Consider the following 19,638-nt stretch of genomic DNA (forward strand, 5'->3'; position numbering starts at 1 on the left):
GACTTTCTCTCCCAATCTCACATCCCCTGTCTCCAACAGGGCAGCAGCGCCAGGCAAGAAGGGGTAAAAAGCTCTTTATTTGAAACTCCAGGGTGGGGAGGGCATTGGTCTCTCACCAGAGGCCCCCACAGTCCAGTTTCCCTACAGTTCATAGCCAGCCCCCGCCACACAGTCCAGCTGTGCCCTACTGGCGGGTGGGTCAGACCTGCAGGTTGACAAAGGGTGCAAAGCCGGCCATGTCCTGCAGCAGCACCAGGGCCTGATGCAGTGGCGGCTCCACGTCGATGTCCACGCCGCGCTTCCGCAAGCGGCTCAGGCTGGGCTCGGCCACATGGTGGCAGTGCCGCACCCGCAGTGAGCGCAGCGCTGGGCAGTACTCGGCCAGTGTCCTGGGGGAGGAGGGGGGTGAGGCTAGGGGCATGGAGTCGTTAGTCAAGCCCCTGTCTCCCTCCAACTCGGGGCATACATTTTCCCTCCATGCAGGAGGGAGGGGGCCTGGGTTGGGGTCATACACTCAATGCCTCCAGTGAACCGGAGACTTCCTGTCTCTTAAAGAGGGAACCTGCTGCTCGGCTCCACCTGGGATTGCAAGGTTCTCCACTTGTTGAAGAAAAGCCAGAAATCTGACTTTGTATGTGAAATCTCCCAATGTGTAAATAGCGATTCAAAGAGTTTTTAAACTGTGGGCTTTCTGGTCTAGGCAATTCTAGAGGCCTTTCCTGTTCAGAATCGGGGTGCCGTGGTAGCAGAAAGATCCAGAAACCCCAGTTCTGCCTTTTGGCAACTACAGCCCACGCCTACACCCAGAGGCTAAGTGTTGCCTCCTCCCATCCCACCGACCCCAGGCCCAGGCACCTGACGCCGTCGCTTCCGACGCGGAGGCAGCCGGTTAGGTCGAGGTGCTCGAGTTCTGGGCAGTTCCGAGCCAATTCCTGGACAGCGGTGTCCCCCACATTGGCATTGACCGCCAGCGAGAGGCTGCGGAGGCCCGCGCCGCGCCTCTGCGCCAGGTACACGATGGCCTCATCCTTGAGCTGACGGCAGGCGGTGAGGTCCAGTTCCTCAAGGGCCGGACAGCGGTCGGCAAGGCCCCGCAGCGCCAGCCCGTCTACCCAGTCACAGTGTGCGAGCGACAGGCGCTGCAGGCGGGGGCAGCCCTCGGCTAGCGCCCCCAGCGCGCGGCGGCTCAGTTGCCCGCAGCCTGCCAGCGCCACACTCCGCAGCTGCGGATTCCGTGCCAGCACCGGCACCAGATCCTCGTCCGACAGCCATTCGTGACACGGCGCCAGCGCCAGCTCCTGCAGCCCCTCGGCGTCCCGCAGCAGCCAGGCCAATGCAGCCCGCGGGATCTGCGGACCCACCTGCGGGTGGGGAGGCACCTCGACTCTCAGCTGATCCCGGGGGCCGGGCAGGCGCTGCCTATCCGGCCCTGAGTTCTTTCCCGGCAACAGCCTGCCCTCGGGGCTTGCCACCTGCCCTCCCAGGAGAGACCCCACGCGCCCTCTGAGTTGATACCCAGTACTCGCCCTTTGAGAATACTTCCCGCTGGATAGATCGCTTCCCGGCCATTCCTGGAGGCCCAAGGGGGTCCGGAAGGGTAAACAGCCGGGTTGGGAGCTGGGCTGGGGGCGGGGTGGGGGCGGTACCCAGACGGGGGCGGGGCTGCAGCCCCTGGCTCACCTGAGCGGCGTCAAATCGGCGAAGCCCCGCCAGGTGCAGCTGCACTAGTGCCCGGAAGGCCCGGCTGACGCGCTGCAGCCGGAGCAGCTGGCGCAGCGGCACCAGGCTCAGGACATGTGGGAGCAGCACGTCTTCCCAGGGCAGGTCCAGGAGCCTGCGGGTAAAGGGGCGTTGGCGGCGGCGGCCCCGGGCCGCTGTTACCTGCTAGTCCGCCTCCGTTGTGCTCCTGCGCCCCGCCTCCTAAAAGCGGCCCCCAAACCGGCCCTGGTTCAGCTTCGCTCCCCGAGATCCTTCTCTCTGTCGGCCCCTCCGGTGCTCGGTACCTGACGGCTCCCGGCTCTTGCTCCCCTCCGGACGGCTCCATTGGTGGCTCCATCGGCTGTCTATTGCGCGTGCGCAATAAGGTCTTCTCGCTTTGGCCTTTGAGCAGCCGCAGCGAACCCGCCTCCTTGGGCTGTAGGGACAGACCAATTCAATCGAGTGTCGTCTCACTGAGGATCCTATCTGAAAGCGTTCAGGATGGATCCCGAAACTGAGGGCGGAACAGACCGGTGGTGTAACATCAGAGCTCTCCTCAGCTACATGGCCTGAGACCTGAAGCTGGAAAACGTGATGGTGCTGCAGAGACTGGCTTCTTTTTTCGTCTTGGGCCAGTGGCCGCCTCTGAGTGAAGTGGTGATGGGAAGGGCAGGCAAAGCCAAATACGGAAGGGGCGGAGCCAGGACTCCAAGTTCGGGTCCTACCCTATGCCCTCTGGTCGCTTTTAGCGACTTTGAAAAAGGGGAGAAATTATTCCACCTCTGTCTGGCACGTAGTAGGTGCCCAATAATTGGAGAATGAATTGAATGGGCGAAGCTAGAGTTTTCTTTTCTTCATCAAGCCAACTTGCCAAAACCTCCCATTTGTGGTTAATTTTGAAGTACAGGACTATGCAGCCCCTTCCATTCCCGGATGATTTGGAGTGGGTTTACACCTTGGGGAGAGAGATGTAGGGGGCGCTGAGAAGGACTATATCTTCGGCTGGGTCCCTTTCCTTTTCCCAGGAGGTTTACAGTCCTGAGAAGAATTAGTGCTCAGCTCAGCCCGCCGGGAGTACTGCTTCTCAGTTGGCCTGGGGGCTTAGTTGTGGGATATGGGGCCGGCCCACCCTGGGGCAGTGACGCCCCCGAGCTCTAGGCTCAGACTCGGGGCTGCTCTCTCATCGCGTCCCCAGGTCCTAGTTCCAGGGTCGGCTCCGAGGAACCCCCGGAGCAGTGCCTTTCCCATCAACCGCTGGTGGGGAGGGTGTGAAAAACGCCGAGGGCTAACCCTGTCGCTGAGAGCTGCCCCCCTACCCCCCAGGAGGGTTGCCCTCTCCCTTCGCGCAATCGCCTCACCTGCCTCTTCATAGCGAAAACTACTTTCCGTTCATGATCTCATCAGGGGTTCGGGCGCTTCACTTTAAAGATGAAGCCGAGGCCCTGGAGAGTCGGCGCCTTGTCCAGGGTCAAGCGAGTCGGGATAGAGAACTCAGGCCTCCTGGTTTTCCCAGAATCCCTTCCAAACTCCCCCATCCCCCAATGCAGCGAGAAGGGAAAAGCTATTCGCCGGGAAGGATCAAAGAGGGTCAACTTGGGTGAGGGAATTGCTCCCTCTTCTTCAGCCAGCTTGGGGAGGGAGTAGCTGGGAGGGCCGACCTCTGCTAAGGTAGAACCACAGGGCCGCGCACCACTTCGGGCCGCGCGCCTCCTCCCCCTCCCCATTTTGTTTGAGCCTTTGCGCCTGCGCAGTGCGACAAATCTGGCGCTGTCCCCTTCAGCACCACGCGGAGCCCGCGCCGCCCCTCCCCGCGGTGAGCCCCGCGCGCCCCCGCCTCGCACGTCCTCGCGCCCCCTGGCCGCCCGAACAGACCCCTTCTTCCTTCCGAGGTCACCACTTGCCTGCCCTGGCATTCCCAAGGAAAGCAGTTGCCATAATAGCTCTAGCGGCGCCTTCTTAAAATACCTGGGCCCTCTTCTACCTTGGCCAAGGGCACAAAGGTTGCCTGTCCCCCACTTCCTCCAGTCCCACTTCATCCCGTCTAACCTCTTACCCCGAGTCGGGCAGTAGACCTAACAGGCAGCAAACAAGTTCTTTCTGAAGTCCGACTAACATCCCTCCTGCTGCATCCTGGGCGAGTGGTTAGGGTTGGGTCTCCTGGGTCCGAGACTGAGAACCCCAGAGGGTTTGAGGTGGCGTTCCCTAGATCTCTCTTCCATATGTTGGTCTCCTGGGTTTAGGGGGCGGGTCTGGTCGACACCTATACCGTGTGCTTGGCGCGGCCGCGTGCTGGTGGGGGCGGGAGTGCGTGTGGCATGTAACAGGTCATGTGGCAACCTCCTCGGGACACGCGTGGGGTCTGGAGCGGGACAGGCGTGTGCAGCTGGGTCCTGCATGTGCCTCAAGGGGCGGTGGACGAGAGGGACGTGGACACGATTGGGGTGGGGCACGTGAGGGTCTGGGGAACAGAACCGGGGGTTCCCTACGTCCTCCCCCTTGTCAGGGGCGGGTCTCAGGTTGGCGGGAGAGCCCAGCAGGGATCTAGCGTCGAGAAGGAGGGGCAGCCTTCGGGGCTCAGGGCCCCAGGAGAGGGCGAGGGGGTGGGTGGGGGGATTAGCTCTGCTTGAGACGCGCGTAGGGGGGGAAGGGGAGGGACTGAGAGGCGGGCGGGCCTGGAGCAAGCGGGAGCAAGCGGGAGCCGCGCTGCCTTCACAGCTAAGCTGGGCCCAGCCTCTCCCCTGCCTCTCCTCGGCCCCAGCTCCTGGCGAGCAGCGGTGAGTACTGAGGCGGCTTGAGCCCGGGCTGCACTGAGGAGGAGGTGGGCCCCGACTGAGCTTCAGGAACCTGCCTGGCAGGGTTGCTGCTCCTGACTTCTGCCCCTACCCTGCATTGCCACCAGAAGCCCCTTTTACCCCTTTATGGTCCCACCTGGGCTGGACAAGATCTGTCATACCCCTGGGGGGCAGAGGGGAGAGGGGTCTGGTGCAGCCTTCCCCCAGAGACCAATGACTGGTGGGGGTTGGGGGAGAGGGTGTGTGCCTCTGCTTGAGTATGTATGTGAGTATGCATCTGTATTTGTGTGTGATTGTGACCAGTAGGTCTCTGTGAGTGTCTGATATGCCTGTGTCTCTGTGTGTATTGGAGAATGAGGGCCCCTGTGTATATCTGGGTATCTCTTTGTGTGTTCCCGTTTGATGACAGTGTGTGTGTAAAACAAGCATGTGCTTTTCCATTACACGCATTTTTTGTTATGACTGTGAGAGTGTATGAGGGTGTGTCTTTGAGCAGTGTGTGTGTGTGTGCCTGTGTCTATGTGTGCTGGAGAGTGTTGCCTATGAATGTGTTTAACTGTGTACTGACATTATTTGTCTTTATGTACATGTGTGTTCATGAATGTGTGTACCTGGGTGGAGAACAAGAATGTCCCTTTCCCATTCAGCATGGATGTATTAGGGGTAGGGGCCTCTGTTTAGGGGCTTCCCCTTCACCCTATGCCTCTCAGCCCCTCATGGTCCCTATATAACCCTCGCCCTGCCATCCCTCCTTCTCCTTCCAGGGGTCCTGAGTTCTATCTCCCTGAGTGAGGGGCCTCCATGAAAGGGACTATGGGGGGATCCCTGGCTGTATGGATGGTGATGGTTAGCTGAGACTCCTGGTTCAGAGGATGGGGTAACAGCCTTCCCCTTCCCCCACCAGAAGTAACTCCAAAATGCCACAATGACTCTAGGCTCCCTCAACTTTTGAAATAGTTGAGGTGATGCTCAGGGCCCCTCCCAGGGTGATGCTCAGAGCCCCCAGGCAGAAGGAGAGGAGTCAAGGGCTTGTTGAGGGTACAATTCTTTTCTCCCCAGGCCTCCATGGAACTAGCCCAAGCAACAGGCCTGATTACCCCCAGGGGTGGGATCAATGATGCCAGATTCCCAGGGTGGGCTAGGCCCCTGGTGCTCAGCTGCTCCAGCCAGCTTTTCCCTCCCTATCTCTGCTCTCCTGCCCATCCAACTCCCTGGCAGTTCACTCCCTGCACCCCTTCCTCTTTTGCAGGCCTGTCTGAAGAGCATGCTGCCCCCTCACTCCCCGCCTGGCCTCGCCATCCCTGCCCCCCCAGCCTGACCCCCGGCCCCAGCATGGCCCAGGGTGCCATGCGCTTCTGCTCGGAAGGTGACTGTGCCATCTCCCCACCACGATGCCCACGCCGGTGGCTCCCCGAAGGCCCGGTGCCCCAGAGTCCCCCGGCCAGCATGTATGGCAGCACAGGCTCCCTGCTACGGCGGGTGGCAGGTCCAGGTCCCCGAGGCCGGGAACTGGGACGTGTGACGGCACCCTGTACACCCCTGCGTGGCCCCCCCTCACCCCGTGTTGCTCCTTCACCCTGGGCACCCTCTTCACCCACTGGGCAGCCCCCACCAGGGGCCCAGAGCTCTGTGGTCATATTCCGTTTTGTGGAGAAGGCCAGTGTGAGGCCACTGAATGGGCTACCTTCTCCTGGAGGCTTGAGTCGGAGCTGGGACCTGGGTGGGGTCTCTCCTCCCAGGCCCACCCCAGCCCTTGGGCCTGGCTCCAATCGGAAGTTGCGGCTGGAGGCATCCACATCAGACCCGCTCCCAGCAGGAAGAGGCTCAGCCCTGCCTGGCAGCCAGGGCCTTTCACATGGTCCACCAGGCCAACCTCAGGTTGGGGCAGATGGCCTTTACTCCTCTCTCCCCAATGGACTGGGGGGCCACTCTGAGCACCTGGCCACGCTATTCCGAGGAGCTGCTGACACTGGACTCCTGAACCAGGTATGTCGTGACCTCCCTGGAACCCCAGAGTCCCAGCAAAGGGGCGAGGCTTGGCCCCTTGGCGATATTGGGCCTGTTGGCAGTTCACTCTGAATTCGTCAGTCTATCCTAAATTTGTCTCTTTCTTGCCCTCTGTGTTTGTCCCTGTGTCTCTGCACCTCTTTCTTGGTCCCTGTGTGTTTTTCTTTCTGTGTTTCTGGTTTCTATCCTATTTCTGTGTCTCTGTATGTCTGACTTTATCTTTGGGTGCCTGTGTCTCTCTCTTCCTCCTTGCCTTAGGGGGACACCTGGTTCTCCCCCCGGGAAGTCTCTTCTCATGCCCAGAGAATTGCTCGAGCCAAATGGGAGTTCTTCTATGGCTCCTTGGACCCCCCCAGCTCAGGTAAGGTCTGAACCTGAGGCCAGGGGAACAGGGCCAGCCTTCTGCACAGCAGCTGAGGTGGGGTAGGGAGCCTTCCTTTAAACCTCCCCACTCCTTTCCTGGGCTCGTGAGTCAGCTAATGCCTCTCCAGGCCTCAGTCTTTCCTTCTGTGTTATGATGGGGGGTTGCGGGATGGTGGCTGGGTTGGGCCCCTGGAGGGAGGGGATGACAGGATATCAGGGTCATTCCTTGGAGTAGAAAAGACTGGTCTCCCTCAGGCCCCTCAAATTTGTTTGATAAGAACTTGATTTGAAATGAGCTCCACTGGCACCAGGAATAAGCTGAGTTTGTAGCAGGAGAAATGGTGGCTAGACAGTGAAAGAACTTCCTGCCAATATGAGGCAGTGGGGGAGAGTTCCTTCCTAGAACAGAATCAGGACAGGGAGCTGACCTGGATAACCTCCTGACCGGGATGCCTATGCATACTGCAGGTGCTAAGCCCCCAGAGCAGGCCCCCCCATCTCCACCTGGGGTGGGCTCAGGGCAGGGCTCTGGGGTGGCTGTGGGGCGAGCAGCCAAGTACTCCGAGACGGACCTGGACACAGTGCCCCTGAGGTGCTACCGCGAGACCGACATCGATGAGGTGCTGGCTGAGCGGGAGGAGGCTGACTCAGCCATCGAGAGTCAGCCCAGCTCTGAGGGCCCACCTGGCACTGCCCGCCCACCTGCCCCACGTCCAAGCCCATGCCTTGGCCCTCATTCCAGCCTGGGCAGTGGTAATGAGGACGAGGATGAGGCAGGTGGGGAAGAGGATGTGGACGACGAGGTGTTTGAGGCCTCAGAGGGGGCCCGGTGAGTGGGGGAGTGGGAGAGGAAAGTGACTTGCTCCTTCCCACTGGCCCAGAGGCCGAGCTGGGTCAGAGGGACTAGAAGGGAGACGAGAAGCTGGGAGGGTCAGGACCAAGCTGGTGGTGCTGACAGGGTGGTGTAGCAGGAGAATCTGGACAGGGGCCTGAGGCCTGGCAGAATAGTGGGGGGGGGGGGGGGCGGTATCAGCAGGAACCCAGGAGGGTAGGGGGCAACCTGGATAGAGGAGGAAAGTGGTAGTAGTGAGGAAGAAGGGGCAGGGTGAGAGGCCAGAGGCCAGAATCAAGCCTGGAGGGGTGGGAACATCAATCTGGGTCCTGGATCCCGGTGGGAGAGTGGGGAGTGTGGGGGCTTTCCTCTCCCTCTCACACCCATTGCAGCTTGGAGCCTCATCTTCTTCTCCTAAGATGTTGCCAGAAATAGAAATGGGATGGCAGGAGGGGAGAGGATCAGGGAGAAGGAGGAGAAAGGGAGATTAGCGGGGAGGGAGAGAGGAAGGGGATTGGGTGCTGGGAAGAGTTTGTGCTGGGTTGCCACAGGCGCACTGAATAGCTTGGCGAACGCTGTGGTGGGGCCTCTTACCCAGGTGGCTCTTTTTAGGGGAGGTGGGGGCCTGTGAAAAGGAGATGATAATCCCCTTCACAGAGTCGGTATGAAAGTTCAATGAAATGCCACCCAAGAGTTGTTCCCTGTGCACCTGATCAGAGATTCTCCCTGCCCCTGCAGGCCAGGCACCCGAATGCCTCACCCTGGGCCTCTCAAATCGCCTGTGCCCTTTCTACCTGGGACCAGCCCCTCGGCTGATGGGCCTGACTCTTTCAGTTGTGTATTTGAAGCCATCTTGGAGTCACATCGGGCCAAGGGCACCTCCTACACCAGCCTTGCCTCGCTGGAAGCCCTGGCCTCACCTGGCCCAACCCAGAGCCCCTTCTTCACCTTTGAGCTGCCTCCCCAACCCCCTGCCCCCCGGCCTGACCCACCTGCTCCTGCCCCACTTGCCCCTCTCGATCCGGATTCTGGTACCAGCTCTGCTGCCGATGGGCCTTGGACACAGAGAGGGGAGGAAGAGGAGGCAGAGGCTGGAGCCAAGCAAGCCCCCGGGAGGGAGCCCCCTAGTCCCTGCCGCTCAGAGGACAGCTTTGGGCTGGGGGCGGCACCCCTGGGCAGGTGAGTGATTCCTTTGGAACATTCTGGGAATGTCTGCTCCAAGGGCCAGAGCCTGAGTGCGACGATGTAGTTGATATTCCTGACCCTGGATAGGGTGATTAGGGGATGCTGGTGCCTGTTTTCCCATTTGGAGGACTACTTCCATTGGCCGTGAGGGGGAGCCCCTCACAGCCTGCCCCCTTCGTCTCAGATCCAGTGACTTGAGAAACCATGATTCAGGACTGAAGGGTCCCCCAAGAGCACCCTCCTTTCTCTCCAGGAGGGCCCTTCCCTCCCCAGACAGAGCCTCTAACCTGCTTAGAAGTCTCGTGACCTTAGCCCCACCCAGCCTGGAGGCTTCTCCCAAAGATGCAGCCCCCAGCTCTCCCACTGCCTCCCTCCCATGTTGCCTCCCCTTCCAAGCAGGAGTCTCTCACCCTTCTCCAGGAAGTCCTTTCACCAGTCTAACCTTTCTGCTCTCCCCTCTGCTGGCTACCCTTTCTGTCATGGAAGCCATAGCAACAGAAGGGGGTGGCCAAGGAGACAGGGTTGCTTAGCAACCAGGAGTTTCCGGCCTCTGTCTCTGGGGTGACAGGTGGCTTTGCGAATAGAGCAGCTGGGGTGGGAAGGGAAGGGGAGGAGGAGACAAGGGATGAGGGGATACAGTCTGACCCCCAATTCCCTCTACCCCAGAGCCTACTTCTTTGCGAGTAGAAGAGAAGGACTAAGGGAGAGGTTCCTCTCCCTAAAAGGCCAGAGGAGGAAAGACAAAGGAGTGTGAAGGTGTCCCTGCTGCCCTCAAATCTTTGTTTGACCTTCCACTGTTCCTCCCTGGGAGCCTATCTATCCCACCATTGCCCATATTTTCAGAGATAGAGGACTATGTTTTGAGTAGGGCCAGTGTGGGGACAGGGAATCTACGTCTAGTAGCAAACTAAGGGAGCTTTAGGGAAGCAGCCAGAACGCCCATAGCAGCAAGATGGATGTGGGTTAGATTTGAGGCAGGACTTCCAGAGAGAGGTGGTAATGATGGAGCTAGCTGGTGGAGGGAACCTGCACAATCTCTTCCTCTGGAGAAAAGAAAACTGCCTTCCCCACGTCCCAGTCTCCCCTTCTCTGTCTTCCGGTCTGGAGGCATAGGAAGAATCTGGATGACCCCCAGAGGGCATGCCCCACCTCTGAGCTGGTGTTCTACCCTGGCAGTGAACCACCCCTGAGCCAGCTGGTGTCTGACTCAGACTCAGAGCTGGACAGCACAGAGCGGCTGGCCCTGGGAAGCACAGATACCTTGTCCAATGGGCAGAAAGCAGACCTGGAGGCTGCGCAGCGCCTAGCTAAGAGGCTCTACCGACTAGACGGCTTCAGGAAGGCTGACGTGGCCAGGCACCTCGGCAAGAAGTACAGCCACTGGGGTGGGATTGACAATGGGGGGAGAGGGGATGCATCTTATGGGCAGTACCTCCACATCCCCTCTATCTAATGCTCCCAGGTGTCTAGGTAACCCTCACCTGGCCCCCTGATACTTCCCCTTGAGACTCCACCTGTCTCTCTGCCCTGCCCACAGCAATGACTTCAGCAAACTTGTGGCTGGCGAGTACCTCAAGTTCTTTGTTTTCACGGGCATGACTCTGGACCAAGCTCTCAGGTGGGTGTTGAGCCCTTTGAGGGCAGCCCCCTCTCTCCAGGCCTGGTGTGCCTGGCCTCAGCTATGCCTCCTCTGAGCCCCTGTGCCTCCCCTAAGCTGCCCTGATGTCACCCTTCCCAAGCTGGCTGGGCATGGTCAAGAGCTGGGGCTGCCTGGTAAGGAGACCTTGGATGGGGTGACATGCTCCCTCTCCCCCTCTCCCCAGGGTGTTTCTGAAGGAGCTGGCCTTAATGGGTGAGACCCAGGAACGGGAGCGTGTGCTGGCCCACTTCTCCCAGAGATACTTCCAGTGCAATCCTGGAGCCCTGTCCTCAGAGGGTGAGGAGGCCGGGGGCAGGGTTTTCCCGGCTGGTTACTGAGGCAAACGGCACTGCGTGTGTGCATAGCAGCATGAGTGTGTGTGCAGGAGTGAATGAATGCACAAGCTTGCAGGCATGTGAGCATTTCTGTGTGCAGGCAGTGCTGACATGGCTGTGGAACTTTCCATGTGGGCAGGCATATTGCTAGAGTCCAGTGTGTGCTGTGAAGAGGCAAGCAGCAGGTGTGTTTGCATGTCATCGTTCACATACATGTACAAGACAGTGCTTGGCCCGAGTGGGGATTCTGTTTGGCTGCACTGGTCTGCATAACTGTGTGAGGCCCACCTGCTTGTATTTAGCACATAGACATAGAGGCATGTGGGTGTCGGGGGCAAGCAGTGGGCAGCCCCCAGCACCTTAGGGAGCTGGGGAGGGTGACCAGAGAAGAGAGAGAGGTTCCTTCTGAGGGATCTGCTGGAAAAGAAAGGTCTTTGCTTGGGATCAGGGTGTCACTAATGGGGTTCAGGACTTACAAAAATATGATTGTGGGCCAAAGGGCGTCCTGAAAATGGGCAAGGGATGAACTGGAAGTTGGGGAAGACAGCTGTGGGAAGAGTCCCTGGGAGATGGCCAAGACTGAACATCAATTCTCCCCTAGACGGTGCGCACACGCTGACCTGCGCCCTCATGCTACTCAACACAGATCTCCACGGCCACGTGAGTGGGGGGCTGGAGGGAGGTAGCCTGGAAAACAGACCTGGTCCAGAGACTTCGAGGCCTGGGAGGCTAAGGGTCTCGCCAAGCTCACAGGTCTCTGTGCCCTCCCTTAGAACATCGGGAAGCGCATGACCTGCGGAGACTTCATCGGGAACTTGGAGGGCCTCAACGAAGGCGGCGACTTCCCCAGGGAGCTGCTCAAGGTGGGGGGCGGGGCAGGGTAGAGGTTGCTGGAGGGGAGGGTTAGGGGACCTGTCAGCTGCATTGGAGGGAGGTGAGGTGAGGGGCCTACCAGCCGCCAGCTCCTGCCGCGGGAGCCTGGGCTTGGTGACTCAGCCTGGGGACCGCCCCCTCCCCCCAGCCCCGACACGTAGGCTCTCCTCTCCCGGAACATGCGCACTAGCGTGCAGTCGCGGCCACGCGCAGCGGGGGAGGGGAGACGGATGTCGAAAACACGTGATCAGGCAGCCCTGGACTCTGCTTTTGCCTTTATCAGGGGACCTCCTCCTGTGTTCACTGAGGATGGGAGGGGGTCCCTGCAGGGGGCGGGGTCACACAGATACACCACTTCCTTCCTCCCCTCCACCTCCTGCCCCAGGTTATAAAGCCACAAAAGCCTCCCTGGTACCGCTGCGCTGGAGGAACTCGGAGGTAGAGGGACAGGAGAGGGACGATGGCTTTTCCAAGGTCTCGCAGCGAGTTAGCGCCAAGCTGGGACTAGATACAGCGCTTCTGGCTCCCTTGTGGGCAGGTCCCGCGCCCAGGGGTCAGCACTTGAGGGGTTAGCTATACAGAGGCTGGGTGGAGAATGGGGCGCCCCGGTCCCATGGGTTCACTCATTTCCCTGGTCCGGTGGTGTTTCATCCAGGGAGGCCTGGACTCACTTGAAACCCCTAGGGTTGGCAGGGTTTCTGGGCCACCAGATACATGTGACTGCGCAGGAGTGTCCTTGGGCCTGTTTGTGAGCATGGGGTGTGTTGGGCTTCTGAGTTTACGAATGTCTCTGGGGGGGGGGGTCCATTATGAGTTGGGGGTCATTGAGATGGGGTGATGCCTGAGGTGAGTTGTGTATGTATGATTTAGGGTGTTGGTGAATCAAGGGGGTTTGTCTGACTTGGGGTGTGTTTGTGCTTTAGGGCTTATGATTTAGCGTGTGTGTCTGAGATGGGGTGTAGGTTCGGTGTTTATGTATGTTGGGGTGTACATCTACGAATTGGCTGTCTGATTTATTACATGTGTCCATGAGTCGGGGGTGTATGTGAGTTAAAGACTATAAATTTTGAGATGTGCATCCGAATTTATAGTGTGAGTTGAGGTGAATGTGAATTGGTGCATCTAGCTAGTGGGATGTGTCTGTAAACTGGGATTTGAGTACGTGAGTTGGGGTATATACACGGGCATTTGAGGTAGCTAAGGGTCGTTGGGTTGGATGAGGCCACTGTGATTCCGTGGCTGCCTCCATCCTGTGTCACCTTTATGCCTCGCGGCCCCTCCTGGCTTGGTAAAAAAGGGCCGCAGAGTGGCGTTCCGACCTCGCCCCTCTCTCTCCCGCCAACCCTGACGAGCCAGGAGGGAGTTCCAGACCCTGCGGGGTCTGCCCACCTCCACAGCCCCAGGCGTAAGGGCTCCGAGCGAGCGCAACCTCCCAGCATTCCCAAAGCAGCCCACCCCCACGCAAGTGCCCCACTGGCCTTCCCAGGCCCCTCCCCCGTGGCGGCCGCGCTGCGGGCCCCCCTCTCGGTCGGACGCCTCCAATTTGCGCCGTCCCCGCCCCCAGCCCTCGCCCTCCCCTCCCCATCGGCGCCCCCCCTCCCGCTCTCGCCGAGCTGCAGAGCAGACAGCGCCGCCGCCGCCGCGCGCTTCGTGCGTCGGTGGGAGCCGGGCCGGGCTCGCGCCGGGCCGGGCCGGGCCGCTCGCGCCGGCTGTCGGGGGAGCCGTCCGCGGGCCGTCGGGGGCCGAGGGCGGGCGGGGGCATGGCCGGGGGCCACGGCGCGCCGGCCGGGCCAGCATGATCGGCGTCAACAGCATCCACAGCAGCGCCGGGCGGCTGCGCTCGCGCTCGCTGTGCTCCGTGCGCTACGGGCGCACCCACCGCGGCGCGGAGACTCTGTGCTACGGCTGGCCGCAGCGCTCGCGCAGTCTCAAGCCCGTGCTCTACACGGACCTGGTGGTCAGCCGCCTGCAGAGCCGCAAGAAGAAAAAGGCGGTGAGGGCGTTGGGGCCGCGGCCCACGCCGGGCTGGGGGGGCGACCGAGGGAGTTGCCGAGGGCGGCTCAGCTGAGGGGGTGGCTTGAGGGCGGCACTGAAGGCGGCATGAGCCGAGGAGGACATCGGTGGGGCTGAGGGGGGAGCCCAGCAGGGACAGAGCCGATGGGTAGCCAGGGGTGGGCATGGACTTGAGGGGGAAGGGCACAGACCCTCGGATCAAAGTGGGCATTTCAAACCAAGGGGTCTTTGGGTCTTCTAGATGGGAGTATGACGTGGGGCTCAACAATGGGGTTTAGGACTTTCAACGAAGACCTGGTTGTGGGCCAAAGAGGGTCTTGAGAGGGGGCAGACAGAGGATGAACTGGAAGGCTGGAGACAGGGACTGCAGGTGGGACCTCAGTGGCCACTTCAGCCTCCTGGCCAGAGAGTTGGAGACTGAGGGTTTAGGGTCTGAGCTCTGCTGGGTTTGGGCTGGGTGTGTGCTGGGAGGGCTGTGTGTGTATAAGCCTGGGTTGTGCTGTGTGGGGGATGGATGTTGTGGGGTGTACCCACCCCCAGACAGGGTGTGCTTATCTGGGATGCTTGGCTAGCCTTGTGGCTGGGCATGGCCGTGGGCAGTGAGAGAGTCAGAGAGTGTGATGTGTTGGAGGGGTGCTGTGTCCCATCGCGGAGAAGGTACCGACGTCACCACTGCACCCAGCTCACACGCAGGCAGCATCACACGCCACACGCTTAGCCCAACACGCACATGCCGGGGACACACCCACTCACAGACAGGCTGGCAGAATCGCCCCCACAGTGGGAGGCACTGGTGTAGCCCCATGTTGTAGGCCACTCCTAAGAGTCCCCTATGCCACTCCTGGAGCCCCTTCTCTCCTCTGAGACCACCCCAAGGCCCCCACAGGTACTCCAGGCCAAATATACAGAGGCGAAGTGACTGGTTTAGGAGCACACAGGGACTTTAGGGTGTGCAGCGTTTGAAAGCTAAAACTACTGCCTTTTAGACTAGTGCTCACTCCCTAGTAACATGAAGTATGGGAGTGGGCAGGGGGTTGGACCACCCTGGCATTTGGCTTGATGGGGCTGTCTGGGTTAGGGGAAGCTCTCAGCTTGTCTTGGGGTTGGGAGCCATGAGAGTGTGTTCTCTATTAGCCAAGGAAGGAGGTGACAGGGTGAGTCCCTGTTCCTAGGCCTCAGTTTCCCCATATACTCTGTGTGGGTTTATCCTGTGGAAAAAGGCCAGAGCACACTGTTGGGGAAAGAGCTTCTTGGGCTGCTCTTTTCCATTCCCTCTAGGGTGGTTCTTCCACCCAGGATCTGAACAGGATGACCCTTAACAATAGCAATAACATTAAAGATAATAATAGCAGCTGCCATTTACTATGTCAGGATGCCCTGCGCTGATTGCTTGCCCTACGTTAAACACTTATTACCACGTTTGTTCTCCCCATGGCTCCTTGCCCAAAGTCATGCAGTTAAAATGGCAGAGCTGGGCCCGGGTCCTAATCCTCTGTTCCAGAGCCTGTGTTCTTGGTCGTTACACCCTGCTGCCTCCCTCTCCCCAGCACAGTTCTGTCTCCTCCCCCAAGTTGGGAGGGAGGGCTCTAACTCTGGCATTGGGGTACATGATGCACTGCCCCCACAGGATTGACCCAAACCTCCCTGATTTGTTCCTCCCTTCCCAGGCCCTGTACAGCTCCATCAAGAATGAAAAGTTGCAGTGGGCCATGTGAGTCTTGGGGCTGTGAGGGGGGGTGGGGATGGACTGTGGGGAGGGGTCTGCCTGGAGAAACCAAGAGTGTGAGGTAGGCCCTGTGAATCCTGGGGCCACGGGGCAGGAGGTGGGTGAGGCCGCAAGAGGCAGTGAGGCTACCTCACTTCCTTCTTTGGAGATGCCTGCCTGTACTCGGGCTTCTGTGTCTTGTCTCTAGCTGGGTTGTTATGACAAGCTGGGTTGGGGTGGGTGGCCACTGTCAGCTGGCCGGGGAGGAGGGTGTGGAAACAAAAAGGGGAGGTCCCTTGGCAACCCAAGTGGGAAAGCAGAAGTCTCTGGAGGTAGGGCCCTAACCAGTAGTGCAAGAGCCCCCTCTCGGGTCCTAGGGAGCCCAGGGTGTCACAGAACAAAGGACTACATTGTCTACTCTTGGCAGCCTCAGTGGAAAGAGAGACTCAGAGTAAGTCTTGGAAGAGGCTGAGGGAAGAGGTCCAGTTTTAGCCTGGGATCCTCCAGTCTGAGGGTAGAGCCCTCACCTAAATGGTCAATAGATCACTCCTATTTGCTGGTATCTGCTGAGAGTCCAGTCACTGCTCAGTTTAGCTGGGAGCTCCCAGTCCGCAGGAGGGAAGACCTCAGAGGAGGCAGAGCTCAGGCTTGGGGTGCAGGGAGAGATCAGCGAAGGCTTCCTGGAGGATTGGGACTTGGGGCAAGCCTTGAAGGAGGGGGGAAGTATTTGTTTGGGGAAAGAGAGAAGCTGATATTTGGGAGACAAGTATGTGGTGGCTGAAATGAGTGTAGGGTGGGGAGACCAAGAGGCGGCGGGCCTGGCTGGAATGGAGAGTAGAAGGAGAAAGAGACAGCGTTGGCAGGGATGTAGCATAGGCTCCATGTGGGAGGCAACAGGGAGCTACTGCAGGTTTCTGAGTGAGGGAGTGACAAGACAGATGATATGTTTAGATGGCATCTGACCGAGCCTGCAGACCAGGATGTACCAGGGGACCACTAGGAAGCTACTTCTACCACCATTTAGCCAACGAGCCATGAGCAAAGCTTGGTGCTAGGTGTGGTTGAGACAGCTGAGTCAGACATGTGTCTGCCCTAGTGGAACAGGGTGTGAGGGCTGGGGATGTGTGTGCAGAAATGGAGAGGCTGGGGCAGGTTACATGTGAGGTGAGGAAGGGATAGGCCTGGCCCTACCCTTGGGAGCTCCAGTCTGAGGGAGGTGACATGCTGCCTCCCAAGTCCTGATCTGAGCAGGGAAGCTTCAGCTATACCCTGGGGAGACCTGGTCTGAAGCGGCAGATAGGGCTCTGGGAGCCTCAGGTTGACGGGAGCCACACCCTACAAGAGGAGCAGTTCCCCACCCCCATCTCCATCACCACTGGAGGAGCCTTCCTGGGTGGAGGCCAGGACTGAAGGGGGGGTTGTGGCTCCACAGCCAGCCCCCTCTGAGGTGATCACACCTGCAGAGACGAGGAGGAGCTGAGACGCTCTCTGTCTGAGTTGGCCGACCCCAACCCCAAGGTCATCAAGAGGGTCAGCGGGGGCAGTGGCAGCGGCTCCAGCCCTTTCCTGGACCTGACTCCTGAGCCTGGGGCTGCAGTCTACAAGCACGGGGCCCTGGTGCGAAAGGTGCACGCAGACCCTGACTGCAGGAAGAGTACGTGGCTGGGTGGGAGGGTCTGGGGGATGGTTGGGAGTAGGCCTGAGTCAGGCTCCCCTGACCTGTCTTCCTCCTCGCAGCACCTCGGGGCAAGCGGGGCTGGAAGAGCTTCCACGGAATCCTCAAGGGCATGATCCTCTACCTGCAGAAGGTGCGGGGACAGCCCAAGGGGTTGGGGCTGAGCTGGCTCAGGGGAGTGCGGGGGGGGCTGGGCTGGGCCAGGCTGGGACTGCAGCCAGGACAAGATGGGCACCCCCCAGGAGGAGTACCAGCCCGGGAAGGCGCTATCAGAGGCAGAACTTAAGAACGCCATCAGCATCCACCACGCGCTGGCCACACGTGCCAGCGACTACAGCAAGAGGCCCCATGTCTTCTATCTACGCACAGCTGACTGGCGGGTCTTCCTCTTCCAGGCCCCGTGAGTTTTCCTCTTCCTGCCAATCCCAGACCCCTTCACCCTACTCTCAACCTGTTCCCCTCCCTTGTCCCTGGATTGCCTCATTCCTTCTCAGGCCATACCCTGAGCCAGGACTAGCATCCCTGCACAGGAACCCTCGGCCCAGGTCCCAAATGGCTGTGTTGTCTCCCCAGGAGCCTGGAGCAGATGCAGTCCTGGATCACTCGCATCAATGTGGTGGCTGCCATGTTCTCTGCACCCCCCTTCCCAGCTGCTGTTAGTTCCCAGAAGAAGTTCAGCCGCCCTCTGCTGCCCAGTGCTGCCACTCGCCTCTCCCAGGTACCCACCCCCCCAGCTCTGTCTACTTGGTGCCAGTGGGATGGAGGGGGGCAGACTGCACTCAAGGCTGCAGTGTACGATTACCTAGATGCCCACTACACCAGGACGCTGGTCATGGGGGTGAGCAGAGGCTGTAATCCAGTCTCCACTCCACTTGCCAAGCTGTTAACCCAGACACGGTGCTTTGTTCGCCCAAAGAAAGGGACACCTTTTTAAAAAACTTACACAAAGGCACTGTATTTGCTAGTGATCCTGACCAGCTACCCCTGGCCTCTAGGAGGAGCAGGTGCGGACTCACGAGGCCAAGCTGAGGGCCATGGCAAGTGAGCTGCGGGAGCACCGGGCTGCCCAACTAGGCAAGAAGGCCCGGGGCAAGGAGGCTGAGGAGCAGCGGCACAAGGAGGCCTACCTGGAGTTTGAGGTGAGCCTCCCTGCCTGGGCATCTCTTGGCTCCTTTCTCCATCAGTGGGACCTCTGCATCTCCACACACAGCTCAGACTAGTGGTTAAGGACACAGATTCTAAGAGTGGGACCAGCTGGGTGACCTTGGGCAGGTTGCTTAATCCCTCTGACCCTCAGTTTCCTCTTCTGTGGGACAGGGGTAACATTCCATTTCCACCAGGGTAACGAAGTGAGATGCTGTCTGTCAAGTGCTTGGCTTTCTCAACTCTGGTAAAGGCTCAGAAACATTAGCTGTTACAATTGGCAGTCTTGAGAGAGCCCAGAGAGGGTCACCGACTTACCAGGGGATCATGTCACAGTTCTTGGGGGCTTTTGGGGCTTCAGAGGTAGGCAAGAACCTACTATCACCTAATCCTCTTTGGCCTCCCTCCCTGGTCTAGATGGGGGTGGGAGGGACAGAGAGTGGAGAGCAGGCTCCCAGCCCTGACCCTCTGCCTCAGAAATCCCGCTATGGCACATACGCAACGCTGCTTCGGGTCAAGCTGAAGGCGGGCAGTGAAGAGCTGGATGCGGTAGAGGCAGCACTGGCCCAGGCTGGGAGCACGGAGGATGGACTCCCCCCACCTCATTCCAGTCCTTCCCTGCAGCCCAACACCTCCAGCCAGCCCCGGGCTCAGTGTCATGGCTCAGAGGCTCGAGCAGGCGCAGGCAGCGGACGGTGGAAGCCCTGAGTCGGGGGTGGGTGTGTAGGGGGGTGGTGCCCATTGGGTACCTGCATGACATGGCCCCGCCTAAGCCCGGGCCGGCCTCGGGCCACCCATGAGGGCCCCTTGGCTCAGGGCCCGACCGCGCCGGACGCGGTGTCCGGGGCAGGGCAGGGCTAGGCCATGGGCCTCGGGAGCCTAGGCTAAGGGCCCCTCTGAGATCCCCTTTTTGTGATAATGTTTTGCACTTTTTCGTATGGGGGGCTGGGGCGGGAGGGGCCAGGGCTCCTGGACTTTTGATGCTTTTTTTCTTTTGTGGGGGAGGCCTGACCTTTCTGCTTTCTGCTGAGACCACTCCCACCCCTGACACCAGCAATCTCCCTCCATCCTGGGGCCTGGCTCAGACAGAGGCCAGGAGTTGGGGCTAGCTGGTTTTCCCTCCTTCCTCCCTGAGGGCTCACCCTCTCTCTTTCCAGAGGCAGAGGAAGGGTGTCCATGCCGAGGCCCCCATACACAGGCTGGGGGCAGCATGGCCTTGCTTTCCCTCCTTCAGTGGGCCCTGCCCTTGTACAGCCTCCACTCCCATTAAAACTGCTCTGGACTTGCTGGCTGGGCCTCCTTCTCTCACCAGTGCCTGGCTTGGGGCCAGGGGTAGGCAGCTGGTTCTGGGGACAAGAGTCACATCGGGGCTGCCATA

At 59.8% G+C, this 19,638-nt stretch overlaps 2 protein-coding genes across 17 annotated transcripts; one reads left to right on the forward strand and one right to left on the reverse strand.

Annotated features, from left to right (window-relative positions):
- Positions 1-58: 58 nt before the first annotated feature.
- On the reverse strand, positions 59-9,383 carry FBXL15 (F-box and leucine rich repeat protein 15). Of its 8 annotated transcripts, none has more exons than XM_070222266.1 (6): positions 9,288-9,358; positions 3,057-3,155; positions 2,004-2,134; positions 1,681-1,834; positions 856-1,361; positions 59-389 (listed from the first exon to the last, which is right to left on the reverse strand). In XM_070222266.1, exons 2-6 carry the CDS (start codon positions 3,066-3,068, stop codon positions 200-202), a joined length of 993 nt encoding a protein of 330 aa, XP_070078367.1. In that variant the 5' UTR covers positions 3,069-3,155; positions 9,288-9,358; the 3' UTR covers positions 59-199. The 8 variants fall into 8 exon arrangements, with proteins under 8 accessions (XP_070078367.1, XP_070078368.1, XP_070078366.1 ...); XM_070222267.1 differs by lacking the exon at positions 9,288-9,358 and adding an exon at positions 8,685-8,748; XM_070222265.1 differs by lacking the exon at positions 9,288-9,358 and adding an exon at positions 3,752-3,982.
- PSD (pleckstrin and Sec7 domain containing) lies at positions 3,427-19,547 on the forward strand. 9 transcript variants are annotated; one of them, XM_070222198.1, is made up of 19 exons: positions 3,456-3,511; positions 4,414-4,472; positions 5,255-5,367; positions 5,740-6,476; positions 6,756-6,858; positions 7,329-7,689; positions 8,431-8,871; positions 10,054-10,248; positions 10,415-10,495; positions 10,701-10,813; positions 11,453-11,511; positions 11,625-11,714; positions 15,405-15,448; positions 16,906-17,096; positions 17,180-17,250; positions 17,360-17,517; positions 17,691-17,835; positions 18,113-18,256; positions 18,738-19,547. In XM_070222198.1, the coding sequence occupies exons 4-19, from the start codon at positions 5,823-5,825 to the stop codon at positions 18,966-18,968; spliced, it is 3,081 nt and encodes a 1,026-aa protein (XP_070078299.1). In that variant the 5' UTR covers positions 3,456-3,511; positions 4,414-4,472; positions 5,255-5,367; positions 5,740-5,822; the 3' UTR covers positions 18,969-19,547. The 9 variants fall into 9 exon arrangements, 5 of the variants coding, with proteins under 5 accessions (XP_023496066.1, XP_070078299.1, XP_023496063.1 ...); XM_023640298.2 differs by lacking the exon at positions 5,255-5,367 and having other exon boundaries at positions 3,427-3,511; XR_011421567.1 differs by lacking the exon at positions 5,255-5,367 and having other exon boundaries at positions 3,465-3,511; positions 18,083-18,256.
- The last annotated feature ends 91 nt before the right edge of the window (positions 19,548-19,638 follow it).

This window comes from Equus caballus, chromosome 1 (genome assembly GCF_041296265.1).
Source record: "Equus caballus isolate H_3958 breed thoroughbred chromosome 1, TB-T2T, whole genome shotgun sequence".
Taxonomy (NCBI): domain Eukaryota; kingdom Metazoa; phylum Chordata; class Mammalia; order Perissodactyla; family Equidae; genus Equus; species Equus caballus.